Source organism: Mirounga angustirostris, unplaced genomic scaffold (genome assembly GCF_029215605.1).
Source record: "Mirounga angustirostris isolate CCGP_5_RB_7025 unplaced genomic scaffold, mMirAng1.0.hap1 SCAF_5, whole genome shotgun sequence".
NCBI lineage: Eukaryota > Metazoa > Chordata > Mammalia > Carnivora > Phocidae > Mirounga > Mirounga angustirostris.
The window spans coordinates 173235305-173251965 of NW_026991713.1; the positions used below are offsets into that span (position 1 = coordinate 173235305).

The window sequence follows — 16661 nt, forward strand, 5'->3', positions numbered from 1 at the left end:
TACTAGTGTCACCAGGGAAGCTGTAACCTCCTCGCTTCTCTGTTCTGATTATAAAATCTTAAGTTAAAGGTGGAATGAATGTCTTAAATTCTTAGCCAAGAAGGATGACTTCCTGGAGGAGCCAGGCTATGAGGAAAAACATAATAAGAAGAAGGTCCAGAACGAAAAAAGGTGGGGGTGGGGGGTGGGGGCGGGGGGTAGAGAGAGAGAGGGAGGAAGAGAGAAACAAAGAGAAATATTTGGGAAAAAGGAAGGAACTGAGAGAACTCACTAGATTGAGAATGAGCAGAGGATGCAGGGCAGAGACTAACTGTGGGGAGTCCATGGACCCTTGCCAAACTGTCATTTAGAGAGAAATAAACAAATGTCCTTCATGGTTGGGGGGTGGGGGTGATGCAGGCCTAACAGATGGACAAGATGTGACCCTGCAAAAGAAGACAATGAAGAGAGCTCTGGGAAATGAATCTGCAGCCCCTCCTGTACCCATAATAGGAAGGAAAGAAGGGCGTGGGAAATCGGAACCTGACCAGCCAGGTAAGGCTCAGGGCCTGGGCAAAACTATGGGAAATGAGGTTCAAGTCTGTGTCTCCCCTCCCTGGATCATTTCTTAACTTTATAGCTTCTCATTACTTTTAAAAAGAATAAAAATTAGGGGCATCTAGGTGGCTCAGAGGTTAAGCGTCTGCCTTCGGCTCAGGTCATGACCTCCAGGTCCTGGGATTGAGTCCCATGTTGGGTTGCCAGCTCAGTGCGGAGTCTGCTTCTCCCTCACCCTCTGCCTCTCCCCCTGCTTGTGCTCTCTCTGTCAGTCTCTCTCTCTCTCTCGAATGAATGAATGAATAAATAAAATCTTTAAGAAAAGGGGCGCCTGGGTGACTCAGTCGTTAAGCGTCTGCCTTCGGCTCGGGTCATGATCCCAGAGTCCTGGGTTCGAGCCCCGCATCGGGCTCCCTGCTCAGCGGGAAGCCTGCTTCTCCCTCTCCCACTCCCCCTGCTTGTGTTCCCTCTCTCGCTGTGTCTCTCTCTGTCAAATAAATAAATATTTTTAAAAAAAATCTTTAAAAAAAAAAAGAACAAAAATTAGGTATCTCAGATTGCAGAGTGTAGCACAAAATGGTTATTGATGTCATTTGATCCAAGGACAGGAGAATGGTGAGGAGTGGGGGAAACTGATGTTTATTGAGTATTGCTGTGAGCTGGCTAGATAGATACTCCTTGCTGGTTCCCTTTAATTCTTTCAATATCTCTATGACTAGACAGTTGCCATTTTAGAGATAAGGGGATTAAAGCCCAAAGGGTTTAAAATTTGCTCAAGACCCAGGACTAGCATATGGCTAGATCCGTGGTTTAAATCCAGTCTTTCTAACTCCAAAGCCCATTTTCTTTCTATTGAGAAAAGTCATCTTTCCCAGAGATTTTTTTGGAAATAGGAATTTAGGAGTTTGACTTGTAAAAGGGAAGGCCAGATGGCCTAATAGGACTCTCAGTTTCATCACTTTTTCATCCAGGCCCTAAGAAAAAATTTAAAGCTCCTCAAAGCAAAGCCTCAGGAACCAGCTTGTCTGCGGACAAAGAAGCTAGTATGGTGCCCAAGGGCCTGACCCCACCAGCTCATCGCAGGGTCTGTCCTGTGGGAGGGAAAGAAGGCTGGAAGTGTCCTCCAGAGGCTGGAAGTGTCCCCCCTGACGATGACACCTCCAGTGACCTGGACCTGGAGCAACTCCTAGAAGATGTTGGAAGAGAGCCGGAGCAGCTGGAGGGGCCGCGGTGTGGAGATGACCCTGGGGAGTTCACCTTGGCCTTCTTCGAGGAATAGCTGTGTGCACCTGCCTCCCTGCTGCTCTCTCACCCCCTTCCCTGCCAGCAGCAGGGAGAGCCCCTCAGAGGGTCCCTGAGAGGCTGCTAAGGGTGGGGCTTGTTCATCGGCTACAGGTCACCTGGCTGAAGTCCCAGCTGTGCAGTTTCTGTGTTAATAAAACAGGTTACGGCTTTCCGCAATTGGTCTCTAACCACATGCTTCCCTTCGGCTTCCCTCCCTCCCCTCCGCTCCGCTCCCTGTGGCACATCCCTGTTTCCATGGGAGGCTGGCACAGTATAGAGATCTGGGAAGGCGGGGACACCCGAGTCCTGGAAGAAGGCTGTCGAGAAGGGTAGGTCTGGGTTCAGACCCCTGGCTCAGCCACTTACTAGGTGCGTGGCCTGGAGAAAAGCACTAACCATTGTGGTCTCTTCACGCCTCAGGTGAGTGCATCCAGTCCCAGCTCAGCTTGTTGGAGATGCTTAATGTGGTGGTGCACTTGACACATGCTCGTTCTGATCAGAGGGGAAAGAGAATGGGTAGAGGAGGGGCAGACCCTGGGTTCTGGGCTGGCTACCAGCATTCCGGGTTTACTGTTCCCCACCCCAAGGCAGTCACCGAACTCCAGGACTGGGGGAGGGATCTCAGGTGTGAGCTCTTTATTATAGTTCATTTTTGGCGAGAAGGAAAAGACAGAAGTGGAAGGTGCCATCAGTTTTCTCCTTAGATGCCTTGGGGCAAATTCTAGGTACTTTTATTCTTGTGGGCAAGGGCTGGGAAGGCAGAGAGGGAGTTGGAGCAGATGGCTCTGTTTTTCTGCGGTCCTTGGTGGCCTTCCACACCTGCTGACTTCTGAGTCTTCTGTGTCTGGCCGGGGTTATTATCAGAAGCTGTGACCCGCTGGGCAGCTTAGTCTAAGGAGGTCGTCCTTCAGTCCCACTCATCAGGCCTTTATGAGAGAATATAGGGTCTCCTCCTGGGGGCTCTCCTTGGGAGGGATGCAGGGAGATGCTGCCAGTGATGAGGAGCTGGAGAGAGTGAGGGAGGCATAGAGGATGCCGCTGTTGTCCTGGGCTTCATTCTGGCGAGAAGGAAGGAGAAGGGGGTGAGACAGTGGAAGGGGAGCTGTCCCCACCTGAGAGCAGTTATCCGGCACCTGAGGGCTCCACCGATGCTGCGAGCAGTCCCTCTATTCCCTCCACCCCACCTTCTCCAAACTTCTCTTTAATTCCTTCAGGCCCTACTCCGAGATGCTCACCTTGGGCTCCAGCTGGGGCTCCAGCTGGGGCTCTGTTTGTTGTCCTAGAAAAAAATCAAGGTGTGCTGGGGTCAGGTGGCATGCCGGCCAGGGTAGAGAAATGGGCAGGGCCCTCCAGCAGTGAGGTCATCTGCTGCATCAGGACCAGGGTCAGGCAGGAGGGATGGGTGGGGCATGTGTGTGAGCAGGGAGTGTGTGGGGAAGGATTGGCCAAGGTGGAGAGTGGGGGAGTGATGGCCATAAGAACTTACTTTGAATCCCAATGTTCTCATATTTCTCCTCAGTGTTTTGGAAGGATCCCCTGTATAGGAAGGAAAGGGCGGAAAGTGGGTTAAAGGCTGAGCAGAAGAGAGTTCAAACCTGTGTGGGGCTGGTTCTCTGTGGGGGGGCTCTGTGACCCCGTGACACTCTGAGGTGAGCTCTCATTTGAGGCTCTCTGGAGGCCTCCTGGAAGATCGAGAGGCAGTGTGCAGTGTAGCCAGTAGAGGTCCCAAGGGCCCATTGAAGGCGGATTGTCCTGGAGAAGCAGCCTTTCCCAAGGCTCTTCCTTGGGAAGGGTGAAGTCTTGTCTGCCCTGCAGTGTTGGTACAAACTGGAGAATGAACACCAGCTCCACCCATCTCAGGTCTTCAGGAGGGTGCCCAGGTTGGAAGGGAGAGAGGGGAGGGAAGGGGCTGGAGAGAAGGAAAGAAGTTGGAAAGATGGGCTGGAGGGAAGGAGAGGTGGGAGGGTGGAGAGGAAGAGGGCTCCAGCGGGAGGGAGGGAGGCGAGGCTAGGAGCTGAGGAGGGAAGTGGCTCTGAGAAAAGAGACACCCACTGGGAAAGGACCAGGAGAGCGGAGTGATAGGTGCCCTGTGCTCTTCCCATAAGGAACTTCCTGTTTCCCAAGCAGGACAAGCACTCACCTAGTTACAGTTCTGGCTTTAGTCTGCAGGCCTGTAGGGGAACAGCATATGTCAGGGTGCCATCCATAGAGGGCGCCTCTCCTCCCTGCCTTCCTGCTCTGTGTGCTCTGGGACCAGCCCCCAGAGAGACCAGGGCAGTGGGGCAGCTCTGCTGAACACACCTGGGACTCCTGAGGCTGCCCAACCCTGTCCTGTGGTTGTCCTCAACACCAAATCAGGAGAGCTGCTCTTACCTGCACCTTCTCCCTCCCTCTCTTCCTCCCTCCCACTCTCTCTCACCTTTTCCCTTTGTTTCCTTCCCCCTTCCTTGAATTCCCTAAGCATCCCTCAACCTTGCTCCTTCCACTGCTGAGGCCCTGCCCACCCATTCCTCTCCTTCCACCCTTGCCTCAGACTCATTGCTTCCTCCTGCCCTGAAACACTGGCTTTTTGTGCTTTCCTAAGCGGTGGTTGTTTCTCTCCTGCCTTGTGAATCTCATGACGGGGACCTGGGTCTGAACTGCAGCCCGTTCCCCTCCACCCTCTGCCACTGAAACCCGCCAGTCCCCCCCCCCCCTTCCCTCCTTGTCCTCCTGAGTTTCTCTGCGGCATCTCCCAAGGATTGGCCCGTGCTTCACAGACATCCCCTCCATCACCCAACACCCCATCCGAGGAGGTCCTGTCATCCACGGAGACAACCCTCTGAAAACACGGGACTCCTATGTACCCCAGACTCCAGGGCCTTCTACTCCACCATACCCTGGACTTTTTTTTTTTTTTTTTTAATCTCTGGGACTGAGAACTCTGAAATAATAAATGCCAGCATCATTTTTATGCTACAACTTTCTTTCCTTCCAGCTTTCTCTTACCATCATCCTGCTTGCTATACCTGTGCGTTGACCCCATGAACTCTCGTGCCTTAATAATCCACTTTCTTTCGGGCTGTCCAAGCTTCCCGCTGATCCTCTACTCTCCACTCCCCTCTCACGAGCTCCTTGAACTCTCCTGTTCCCCTGTCCTTATGCCACACTTAGCTGACACATCTTTAATTCTGGCTGTGGCCTATGGTGGGGGTGCTATTTGCTTACCCAATGTCCATTCATTTCTTCTTACCCAGTTACAGAACCTTGATTTTATTTGGGGCGGCAGTGTGCTCCCCTCCTGATAGATGTGGGACATATGACTACATCCTCACCAATACGATTCAAGGGGAAGTTGTGGTCTTTTTGTCCTTTCTTCCTTCCTCCTGTTTCCTGCCTGGATTCAGAAATAATGGCTGGAGTCTGAGCAGCCATGTTGGATCATGAGGCAACCTTCAGGGTAGAAGCCAGTAGCCAGGACAGTGAGCAGGAAGATGGAAGCCTGAGTGCCTGAGGACAGTGGCCTCTGCCATCCGCCTCCTCATCCTTTTATATGAGGGGAAACAAGAAACTCTGTCTTACGTAAACCCTGTTATTTTGGTCTCTGGTGCCAGCAGGGAAACATAACTTCTAAACAACAAGTTCTAGAAGTTTCTAAACCTGCATGGTTGAATACTGCGAGGGGAAACATCATGGGCAGCGAAGCTGTTACAGAGCTCTGGCTTCTCATCTGGGTGGAATCCTGAAATACCATCTTCCATTCCCTCAGTGACTATAACGGCTCTTCATCTCTGACCCTCATCCTCACTCTAGAGACAACCGCTGTGATTTTTCCTCTGCAGAATTAGAAACAATTTGTATATCGTTGAGTTTATCAATATTTTTATTCATGGCTTTAGGTTTTATGTCATACTTAGGGAGGCCATCTCCACTCCATGGATATAAGAAGGTCTCACAAGCTTTCCTCTAGTACTAGGGTTATTTTCCCCCTCATTTAACTCTGATTGATCTCTGTGGAATTTATTTTGGTGCAATTATGAGATCACATTATTTTCTCAGATGGCTGCTCAATTGTTCCAGCACCATGTATTGAATGACTCCTTTTTCCCCATTGATTAGAAATGCTACTTATTAACCTACTAAATTCCTGAATGTATTTTGATCTGTTTCATCCTGCCTATATTCGGGCTTTTCTCTTTTCATATACTGGTTCATCTGTGTTTCAGTATGACAGCATCGAATCATTTTAATTATTACAGCTTAATACTTGCAGGTGCTAATGCTCATGTGGTCCTTATTCCGTGCCAGGATCTATTCTCAATGCGTTACATTTAATTGTCACGACAACCCCCAGGGTAAGTATTATTACTCTTCTCATTTTACTGATGAGTGAGTTGAGGCATAGAGTAATAGTATCATCGCACCAGAGTTTACTCGGCCAGGATTGGACTGCAGACAGTCCAGACTCTGTGCTCTTCACCTCTGTGCTTTAATGTCTGATGGGGCTAATCTCCTCTCACTGAAAATTTTCTTCAGAGGAATTTCAAATCAATATTGGAGCGTGTTGGGGTCTAAATAATGAATGCCTCTAGCCCTGTCCTCTTGAGCTATAAGTGCATACATCCACATTTCTGATGAACATCTCTACTCAGATGCCACACAGGCATCTCTAACATATCCCAAACTAGAGAACCATCGTTCTCCCCCAAACATGGTCTTTGACCTTCTGTGTTCTCTAATTTACTTGGTGATTCACCATGGATTCATTCACCCAAGTTCTACTACTCCCTCACCTCTACACCAGTCCAATCACCAAGTCATACTGGTTTTCCCTCTTAAACTGTTCCAGGATCAGGCTCTCTCCCTCCATCCACCACCAGCGCATTAGATTGGCCCCTCATAGCCCACTTCTGGCCCCTCCCAAAGACTGATGTATCTGTAAGGCAGAGCTGAGGTTGCCTCTGGGATCAGAGGCTCTTGGGTGTCATTTACAAACTTCTCTTCTCCCATCTCCAGCCTCCCCAACAGCACTGAGCTACTTAGAGTTCCTGCACTGATTTCCTGCACCTGCGTGGACAGTCACCTACTCACCACCCTCACCATTTGCCTGGCTAATTCTCTTATATTCTTTGAAAATTTTTGCAGGGTAACTTCCTATGGGAAGTCCTCCCTGATTCCCCTCCTTTCTTCCAACCTACCACAGCTCTTTCCAAATGAGGCAGTCACTCCGTCTCCCCTCGCTCCTTGAAAGCAGGACCTATGCTTTATTTACATTTGCAATCTCCAATGACAAGCCAGACCCTGGAAAATAGGCCCTCAACCAAAGCTTGCTGAGCTGAGCCAACTTCCTGTCCCTTCTGTTCTTGCCTTACTCTTCCCAGGGCTGACCCTCCAGTCCCCATGAACTAAAACGTGAGGATTGATGAGAAATGATTAAGTCAAAAGACAAAAACTAGAAAATGATCAAATTTGTGGAGAGGGATTGGTCTGGAGCAGTGGTTCTCAAACTTGATCACACACAGACACCACTTGATGAGACCTTTAAAAATGCAGATTCCCAAGCCCAGCCCGGATCTGCATTTTTTAACCAGTACCTGGGGTCATTCTGATGCTGGTGGTTCTGAGAAACACTCAGTTGGGAAGCCTGGTGGGGGGCGTGGCCCAGAACCACTTACCTTTTCTTCTCTTCCACCTGAGGTAGAGTATCAGTCCCAAAATTGCAATTATGAGCACAGCACCAGCCAGTGCCACCCCAACTGCAGCTCCCCCACTCAGGGGTGAGGACGCTGAGCTCCTAGGGTCTTCCAAGACACTGAGGCCAGTGGTGGTGGGGGCAGTGGTGGTGGGGCCCTCGGTGGTCCTCTTGGCAGCTGAGAAGACATGAGAATTTAGCAGATTCTCCCCTGGAGGACTGGAGGTTTCTGGATGAAACTTGTCACCTTGTTCCCTAGTTTGGGGAATATTGGGGGTGGGGAGCAACTCTCTGAAGCCATCACACAGGGAGGGGGTAATGAATCCACATCACCCAGCTTAAATGCTGCTCTACCTCCCATCAGTGTTGTGACCTCAGAACCTCATTTCATGGTCGACAAATAGGGATCACTAAATCACAGGAAGAAAAAACATTTTTTCATTGTGGTAAAATACAGGTAACATAAAATTTACTGTTTTAACCATATTTAAGTATATAATTCAGTGACATTAAGTACATTCACAGTGTTGTGCAACCATCACCACTATCCTTCTCCAGAACTTTTTCATTTTCTCAAACCGAAACTCTGTCCTCATTAAACACTCACTACGCACCCCCTTCCCCAGCCCCAGACACCCACTGTTCTGTTCTCTGTCTATGAATTTGACTGCTCTAGGGATTTCTGGTAAGTGGAACCAAACAGTATTTGTCCATTCTGGATTGTTTTAATAAGTGACAAAACATCTGTAAAGCACCTAGTATATATTAGAAATATGTTTTTAAGATTAAATTAATATATATTGAACTTTACTTCCTACAAAAAGATTGTACCTTAATGCACTGTTTAAAAACTGACAGAATGCTAAGCCACAGGAAAAAATTCAACTCCAATAAAATCTTCAGGTTAGTGTGGACCAAATTTTCTGTCAACCCTCATAAGAAAGAAATAATAAAACCATCTTTTAATTGAGATAAAAATTTTAAAGTCTTAAACAAATGTATATAACATGCTATTTAGAAAAATAAAAACCAGAGGAATACATATTAAAAAAAAAACAACAACCTCCTAGAATGTGACTAAAGCCACACTCTAAGCCAAATTCATAGTATTAAGTGCTTTTATTATTTAAAACAAGAAGAAATTTGAAAAATGAACAGAATAGTCGATTCCTTAGAAAAAGTATCAAAACCTGAAAGAAGGCAGCCCTATGAAAACATAGAGGAAAAAAGTAATGAAACCTATGTAGGAATAAATTTATTAGGAATCAGGACAACAGAAATAAATGCAGGAAGTGGTTATTTAGGGGAAAACCAAACAAAAAAAAACAAGAAACAAACAAAAAAATAGACAAGACTCTTGCAAACCTAACAAGAGTCTGCTGAAATCATTTGTGAGTATATGCTCAATTATAGGTTGATAAATTTTAAAAAATGAATTAGATGATTTTATGAAATAAAAATTTTTGAAAATAGAGTTAAGTAGTACACTTTCAGTGATAGGTAAACAAAGAAGTAAGAACTTTAGGGATGCCTGACTGGCTCAATCAAAAGACATGAGACTCTTGGTTTGGGGGTCATGAGTTTGAGCCCCACATCCGGGGTAGATTTTACTAAAAAAAAATAAACTTGAAAAAAATAGTGAGAACTCTATTAAAGAACTACCTATCATAATTAGGATTCCAAGCTCAGGAGGTTTTATGGGTAAATTCTTATAAAAATTTAAGGAACAAATAATTCCCAAATAGATTCTAGAACACAGAGAGATATGGAAAACGATGCAATTCTAATTCCTTTCATAAAATTAATGTAACCCTGACGCTACTTTCCATTCAATTTTTTTTTTAAGTGCAGGTTAAAATGATAAAGGCCTATGTTTCTTACAGATCTGAGTGGAGGAAAATACCCAGGACTGGTACATTGGGAGCGTAGGTTGACACAACCTTTGGGAATGCATTTGCAAAATGTAACATACCCAGGTATGCCCTTTGACCCAATGATTTCAGTGCTAGAAATTTATCCTGTGGAAGTGCTGAACAAATGTTCAAAGGCCTGTGTTTAGGGGTGTTCTTTGCAGCTTTGTTTGTGATGTGGTAGCAACTTAGAAGACTGAGGGGCGCCTGGGTGGCTCAGATGGTTAAGCATCTGTCTTCGGCTCAGGTCATGATTGCAGGGTCCTGGGATCGAGCCCTGCATTGGGCTCCCTGCTCAGCAGGGAGCCTGCTTCTCCCTCTCCCTCTGCCTGCCTGTCTGCCTACTTGTGATCTCTCTCTCTCTCTGTCAGATAAATAAATAAAATCTTAAAAAAAAAACAACCCCAAAACCCAGAAGACTGAGTAAGTAGATTGTGTGATACATCGCTGCGGAGGGACATCCTGCAGCCTTTTTTTTTTTTTTTTTTTAAAGGCAGAGCTGTATATGTACTGAAATGGAAAGATACTTTGTGGTACGGGGAAATGTAAACAAGTTGTAGAGCAGAATAGTACATGGCTTGATTCTATTTGTGTTATGTATCTGTATCTGTATCTATTATCTGTAAGAGAGAACATTTTGCAGAAAGAAGTAGTGGCTGGGGAGATAAAGTGCAGAGAAAAAAAATATAGTCTTCATTTGACTCCGTATGTATTGTTTGACCTTTTTTTTTTAATGATGTGCAAGTATTACCAGCACCTTTATTATTTTCAAAATTTAACATTTATCAAACTTGTATAGGCACATAATTTATTTTTTAAAAAAGATTTATTTATTTGAGAGAGAGAGTACGGGGTGGGGGGCGCAGAGGAAGAGGGAAAAAGAGAATCCCAAGCCGACTCCCCGCTGAGTGTGGAGCAGGACATGGGCTCAATCTCAGGATCCTGAGATCAGGGCCTGAGCCAAAACCAAGAGTCAGTTGCTTAACCAACTGTACCACCCAGGCGCCCCCCAACAGGCACATAATTTAAAGAGTCCACAAATTCCATACAGTTTATAAAAACAGTAGCCCCTGCGTAAACCCACCTTTAGCTATTTCTTCTGACATTAACCTTGTATTTCTAGATCACATCAATATATAGCTATTGCTTGACTTGTCTCAAGTCGTGTTTAATTACTTCCTACCATTGAAATCGAGGATTTAGATCTCTCACACCCCCATTTTCTCCATTTTACTTGACAGTCCAGCATTTGATGTTCTTTTCACGACATGGGTTCTTCACTTGGCTTCTGGAACACCATTCTCTTTGTTCTTTTCCTGCGTCCCTAGCAGCTCCTTCTATCTTCTTGTTGATTCCTCCTTTTCCTAACCTGTAACAGTCATGGGACCTCCTTAGTTCAGTCTAGGACCCCCTCTCTATCTACACTCACTTCCCAGATAATTTATCTGGGATAATTTATTAATCCCATGGCATTAATTATCAGCAACATGCCAATCCTGCCCAAATTTACATATCCAGCCACCTCTCTCCCCACTCTTCTGACTCTTGTATCTCACTGCCTACTCCCACCTCCATTTGTTTGTCTTATAATGTCTCAAATTTCAGATGTCCAGAACAGAACTCTTGATTTCCTCCCAAGCCTGTTCCTCCCCCATGTCCCCCTCTCTGTAAATAGCAACACCATCCTTCAAGATGCTCAGGCCAAAAGCCTTAGAGTCACCCTTGCTTCTCCTCTTTCTTACCCCCACATCCCATCATCTGCAAATCCTGTCTGCTCAGTCTTCAAAATATAAGCAGCATCTCCCCTGCCCTTGTTGTCACCCTATTCAATACATATCACCTCTCACTGGTGTCCCTGCTGGTGACCTTGCTCATCTTTACAGTCTGATTCTCCATACAACATCTGGAGGGACACTTGCACAATGCACATCAGAGCACAGCAGGAAACGCTCACTAGACTCATTGCGCTGAGTGAAAGTTCTTTCCCTGGCTTTCAGAGCCACACAGGACCTGCCCCCACTGCCTGTTCTGATCTCACCTCCTGCCACCATCGGCTTCTTCATCTGCTTCAGCTGTACTTGTCCCACCTCATGGCCTCTGCCCTTGCTGATCCCTCTTGACTAGAACATTCTTCTCCAGACCTCTCCCTCACTTCCTACAGATCTGTGCCTAGGCTGGTTTTCTCTGCTGGCTTCTCTTAGATCCACTCCCCAACTCTTCTCCACCTGCTTTGTGCCTTTCGAGGCTGGTTTTAGTGGACTCCATCCATGGGCTCTCTCACACACTGGTTCCTATTCAGTGGCCAGTAGGAGTCACCATCAGGAGATAGAGGGAGAGGGGCGCCTGGGTGGCTCAGTCGGTTAAACGTCTGCCTTTGGCTCAGGTCATGACCCTGGGGTCCTGAGATCGAGCCTCACATCGGGCTCCCTGCTCAGTGGGCAGTCTGTTTCTCCCTCTCCCTTTGCCCCTCCCCGCACCAACCCCCAACCCCCACTCGTGCTCTCAATCTCACTCTCTCAAATAAATAAATACAATCTTAAAAAAAAGAGAGAGAGAGGGAGAGAGGAGGGTAGGTCATGGCATAGCCCTTGGCCCCTCTCCACCAGGTCTTGTATTAATCTGGTTCTCAGAGACATAGAACCAATGGGGTATAGAAAGAGATGTAGAGTTTTGAGGAATTGGTTGATGTGACTATGATAGCTGAGAAGTTGTAGTTTGCTGTCTGCAAACAGGAGGCCCAGAAAAGCTGGGGTTTTAGTTCCAGGTCAGACCTATAGGTCTGAGAACCAAGGGGACCATTTATGTAAGTCCCAGTGTGATCCTAAAGTCCCAAGAACCAGAAGCTCCAAAGTCTGAGGGCAGGAGAAGCAGAGGTCCCTGCCCATCCTCTATTTTTTTGTTCTTTTCAGGCCCTCAAGGATTTGGATGATGCCCAACCACTGCTAAACTCTTCTGGAAATAGCGTCACAGACATATCCAGAAAGAATGTCTTACCATCTCTGTGGGCATCCCTTAGCCCATTCAAGTTGACACATAAAACTAACCATCCCAGACATGTTGACTCTATCTCCTCAGAGGCTACAGCTCCTCTCTGGTCCCAGTACCTTCTCTCTACCCTGCTCCTCAGTCATGGGGATGGTTGCAGGTGTCTCCCAGCCCTGACTGGTTTCCCTGTCCTGTGCTCTACTCAAAACTCTCCTCAGTCCCCCTGTTGCAGTGGCTGCTTCCTCCTGGCTCTGACTAATATCTCTGGGGCCTTTCTGTTCCAGCTGAATAGAGTAACACCCCTAGCAACCTTTATCCCCCAGATCCTGCTCCATTTCCCTCCTTTTCTCTTTTCACCACCATTCAACACACAGAAGTAATTTGTTGGCTTTCTCTCCCGTCTTCTTTCCACATTTATGTGCAAGTGGCATTGTTGCGAGCATGTTTTGCTTTTTTTCTTTCTTTCCTGCTGTTTCCCCAGTGTCCGTATTAGCCCCTGACACATAGTAGGTATTCAATCAATATTTGTTGAATGAATGAATGAATGAATGAATGAATGAATGAATGAATGAATGAATGAATTTTCTCTTAGGATTTCAAGGCATTCAACCATTGTCTTCCAGCTTCCTCTGTTACTATGGAGACCACCAAAGCCATTGTGATTCCCAAGTTTCCTGTGGCCTGTTTTTTCCTCCTTGGAAATTTTTTGGATCATCTTTTTTTTTTTTTTTTAAAGATTTTATTTATTTATTTGAGAGAGAGAGAATGAGAGAGCGAGCACATAAGAGGGGGGAGGGTCAGAGGGAGAAGCAGACTCCCTGCCGAGCAGGGAGCCTGACGCGGGACTCGATCCAGGGACTCCGGGATCATGACCTGAGCCGAAGGCAGTCGCTCAACCAACTGAGCCACCCAGGCGCCCTTGGATCATCTTTTTGTCCCTGACATTTTGAAATTTCATGTTGCTGTGTCCCAAGGTAGGTCTTTTTATTTTTACCCATTTCTCTGGAAGTAATGTGGTTCTGATGGACATAGTCTTATCAGCCACTGAAACATGACAAGTTACAAACCCTAGAACAGTGTGGTAGCAGCAAGATAAAAGAACAGGGAAAAGGAGTTGACAGACCAGAAGCGGGTGCTATCCTACAAGAAGGCCAGGCCTATGAGTCAATGAAGAAGAGAAAAAGGATTCCATAAATGCAGTTGGGACGATTGATTTGTTTCTTGGTATAAAGATCAAATTAGTTCTTTACCTCAAACCATACACCAAAAGAAGTCCTCACTACATTAATGAGTTTTACTGTCAAAAGAAAGCAGACAAAAATCAGGAGAAATTAAAATATTTTCAGCTCCTAGTGCAATACAGGATTTTGGGCTAAGAAATAAAAGAGGAATTTACAAAGGAGAATATAGTGAGGAAACATCTGTATGTAAAAAACATTATTAAGCCAACCACAAACAAACTTATCAGTTCTATTAGCTGCAAACATTCCTTTGGGGTGATGTTTTTGCATGGTGGTACTTATCTTGCGTAAAAACATTTCTTTTTATTACTTTCCTGTATTTTAAAAAAATATATGAGCATGAATATCCAATTAATTGCATTAATTGAAAAAATTAACTTACTGATGAAACTCATAGCAAACGTGACTGAAACTGAGAAATGAGAAAAGTCAGGAGGATTAGGGAAGGAGGAAGAGGGGTCTGAGGAGAGCCAAAATCTCCCCAAAAAGGCCATTTAAGAGAAGATGGAAGAGGTGCCCGAAATATAAATCCAAGGCTGTCTTGCCTAATTCAGGTTGTGAGCCACTGCTGTCTACTTGCTCTAAAACCAGCATGGTGGTCCTACGGGGCAGTGGTTACCAAGGGTGGGGACACAGAGAGTGTCCTTCCCACCAGGAACAGTGATGCATTGCTCAGAATTGGCAGCGCAAGTGATTGTAAAAAGGAAACCTACGATTTTTAGTTTTTAAGGAATTGTCTGCAGACAATACACCCTCCAGTCCCTGCTCCTCAGAGAGACGCTCTCCCCACACTGCTCTGGGGACAAACCTAGGTTCAAGTTCCCACGGCCTGCTGAGTAACACGGGAAGATCTATTAATGTAACACATCCCATTATTGGGTGAACAATAGGTCAAGACAACGATATGATCAGGTCAGCTGGTGAGGCTGAGCAACTACTGGTTAAGAGTGGAGACTCTGGGCTTAAACTGAGTTCAAGTCCTGCCTGCACCAGGCTGTGGCTTTGGGCAGGTCAGTGTTTAGGATCTTGGAGCCTCAGGGTCCCGCTATATCTCTAACAGGAAGACGACAGCAGTACTTACTGTTACTGTGGGGTCGTGGGGAAGGTTAACTAGGGCGATGCATACCAAGTTGTTCAACCCTACACAGTGCACAGTAAGCGGGAGCTGCCGTATTTCTGCTGCAGACGTGCCTCTCGAGGGCCAGCACGGAGCAGTGAGATCAGAGTGGACAGTGGGGACAGTACAGGCAGAGGTGGGGACTAGGGATGGGGGGAGCAAGGAGGGTAAAGAGGACAGAGGCGGGGAAGAGGGAGATGGGAAAGGAGAGGAGGGCTGGGGCTGGGGCGGGGAGCATCGTGGGCGGGGTTCCGAGGAGCAGAGCAGGAGAGGAAGTGGGGGTTTTGGGAAAACAGGTAATGGGGTGTTGCCAGGGGACCGGGGCTCTCGGTCATCATTGGGTACCTGCTGTGTGTGCTGGGCTGAGCCCATGGCTGTGGGGAGACGCAAGACTCGGGGCTAGCTGGGGCTGCACACACGGACACATGACAAAGGGAAGGCAGCCCACATCCTGAAGAAGTCAAGTCCACCTGGACGGCATGGGGGGAGGGTAGGGAGGCAGGGCTGGAGCCCCAGCTTGGGGCAAGAAGGGAGGATAACTGGGAAGCCCAGGAGGTGCTGAGGCCGGGGCCTGGGGGGGCCTGGATCCGGAGGGGGCAGTGAGGGGGATGGTCAAGGAGGGCAACCCAGGCCTGGGGAGATGGAGGAGAAAGAGTAAAGTTGGCAGAGGCCTAGGGAGGGGGTGAGTATGGGGAGAGGAGTCTGAGAGAAGGGGCGAGCAGGAAGATTGAGGCCTGGGCCAGGCCTGGAGGACAAGGGCACCGTGGTCTTTAAGAGCCTCAGCAGGGTGGGCGTGGTGGCTGCCGGGGCAGCTGGACTCACCGGGGGTGACGGTGAGTCTGGTCCCCTGGAGGGACTGCCACACCTTTGTGCCGTCTCTTAGTGTTTCCACTTGGACCCGGCAAAAGTATATATGCTCATCCTCCTTCCGCAGGTTCGATATCTGCAGGGAGCCAATCTTCTGACCCTTTGGCAAGTTCAGGAAGATGCGGTTCTTGTACTTCTCATGGATGAAAGGCTGAGTACTGTTGTAGATGGCCTCCCCATGGAAGTGTTTCCATCTCAAGGCTATACTCACTCTGGGATCGTTGGCTAACTCCCAGCAGTAATAGAAGGAGAAATTGATATGGACGGAGCCACCCATGGGGGCTGAGAGGTGAGCTGGTTGCTCGATCCCAAAGTCAGGATTTAAATCACATTCTTCTGAGCTACCTGCAGGACGGGGGAGAGGAGAGACTCTGAAGCCACTGGGAGAGATGAAGAAGATAACCCCAGACCTTCTGACACCCTCACCACGGGCAGTAGTGTGACAGATGGTAGGACCGGCTCTCTCACCTGGGTGTCCCCCTCGCCAGACTTGGGGTAGGGAGGAGGGTGAAGGGTTGGGGCTGACTAGCACTATGGGACGAGCCCGTCGCTTGCTGGGGCTGGGAGGCCTGGCCAGCGACCCCGGCAGACCCCTTCTCCAGCTGCCCAGCCTCAGCCCTTCCTGGGGACTTGCTGGGCCTCGGGGCAGAGCCAGGGCGTCCCGGACACTCACCAGCCTGCAGACATGTCGGCAACAGCAGCAGAGACAGCAGCAGGGACAGACCCATTGCCTCACTTCCCAGGGGAGGAGAAGACAAGCAGCTCTGTCAAGGCCAGGGGAGGCCCTAGGGGGCGCCTCCTTGGGGAGTCGAGAGGCACCTGGAGAGCGTGGATCAGGCCCCTTCAGAGGAGCAAGGGAGGGTGAGAGCCTTCCCCAAACTCACCAGCACCCAGAGTAACCAGCACTTCCTTTATCAATCTGGTTTCTTCTTTTCCTATATTGCAAAAGTGCTTCCTTGTTGTCAGAGCTCAGGGAGCCACAACAGAGGCCCCCAGCCTCTATCTTCATGCTGAGGACCATGGTTCTGACCTTGGCCATGTGTGGCCTC

At 47.9% G+C, this 16661-nt stretch overlaps 2 protein-coding genes and 1 long non-coding RNA gene across 10 annotated transcripts in view; 2 read left to right on the plus strand and 1 right to left on the minus strand.

The window, feature by feature from the left end:
- ZCWPW1 (zinc finger CW-type and PWWP domain containing 1) overlaps window positions 1-1998 on the plus strand; it is a 36801-nt gene extending 34803 nt beyond the window's left edge. For all 7 annotated transcript variants that reach the window (XM_045875688.3, XM_045875691.3, XM_045875690.3 and 4 more), the window contains 2 exons: window positions 400-534; window positions 1509-1998. In XM_045875688.3, the coding sequence (XP_045731644.1) occupies window positions 400-534; window positions 1509-1816 (443 nt within the window). In that variant the 3' untranslated portion in view covers window positions 1817-1998. The remainder of the gene's footprint in view (window positions 1-399; window positions 535-1508) is intronic.
- A 60-nt stretch (window positions 1999-2058) lies between these two features.
- Window positions 2059-16661, minus strand: PILRA (paired immunoglobin like type 2 receptor alpha). The gene is made up of 7 exons (XM_064593239.1): window positions 16286-16661; window positions 15568-15957; window positions 7476-7670; window positions 3962-3992; window positions 3308-3357; window positions 3057-3100; window positions 2059-2879 (listed from the first exon to the last, which is right to left on the minus strand). The coding sequence occupies exons 1-7, from the start codon at window positions 16338-16340 to the stop codon at window positions 2742-2744; spliced, it is 903 nt and encodes a 300-aa protein (XP_064449309.1). The 5' UTR covers window positions 16341-16661; the 3' UTR covers window positions 2059-2741.
- Window positions 6017-15901, plus strand: LOC135364588 (uncharacterized). Of its 2 annotated transcripts, XR_010412016.1 has the most exons (3): window positions 6017-6155; window positions 9376-9468; window positions 15680-15901. It is a non-coding gene; the product is annotated as an uncharacterized LOC135364588 (long non-coding RNA). The 2 variants fall into 2 exon arrangements; XR_010412015.1 differs by lacking the exons at window positions 6017-6155; window positions 9376-9468 and adding an exon at window positions 13192-13361.

Excerpts from the sequence above, each read along its gene's own strand:
- PILRA (XM_064593239.1), bottom strand. The coding sequence starts at position 16,340 with ATGGGTCTGTCCCTGCTGCTGTCTCTGCTGCTGTTGCCGACATGTCTG. Across the intron at positions 3,993-7,475 it reads CAGGTGGAAGAGAAGAAAAG|GCCTGCAGACTAAAGCCAGA; the intron begins GTAAGTGGTTCT and ends GTTCCCCTACAG. Across the intron at positions 3,358-3,961 it reads AAAGCCAGAACTGTAACTAG|GGGATCCTTCCAAAACACTG; the intron begins GTGAGTGCTTGT and ends CTTCCTATACAG.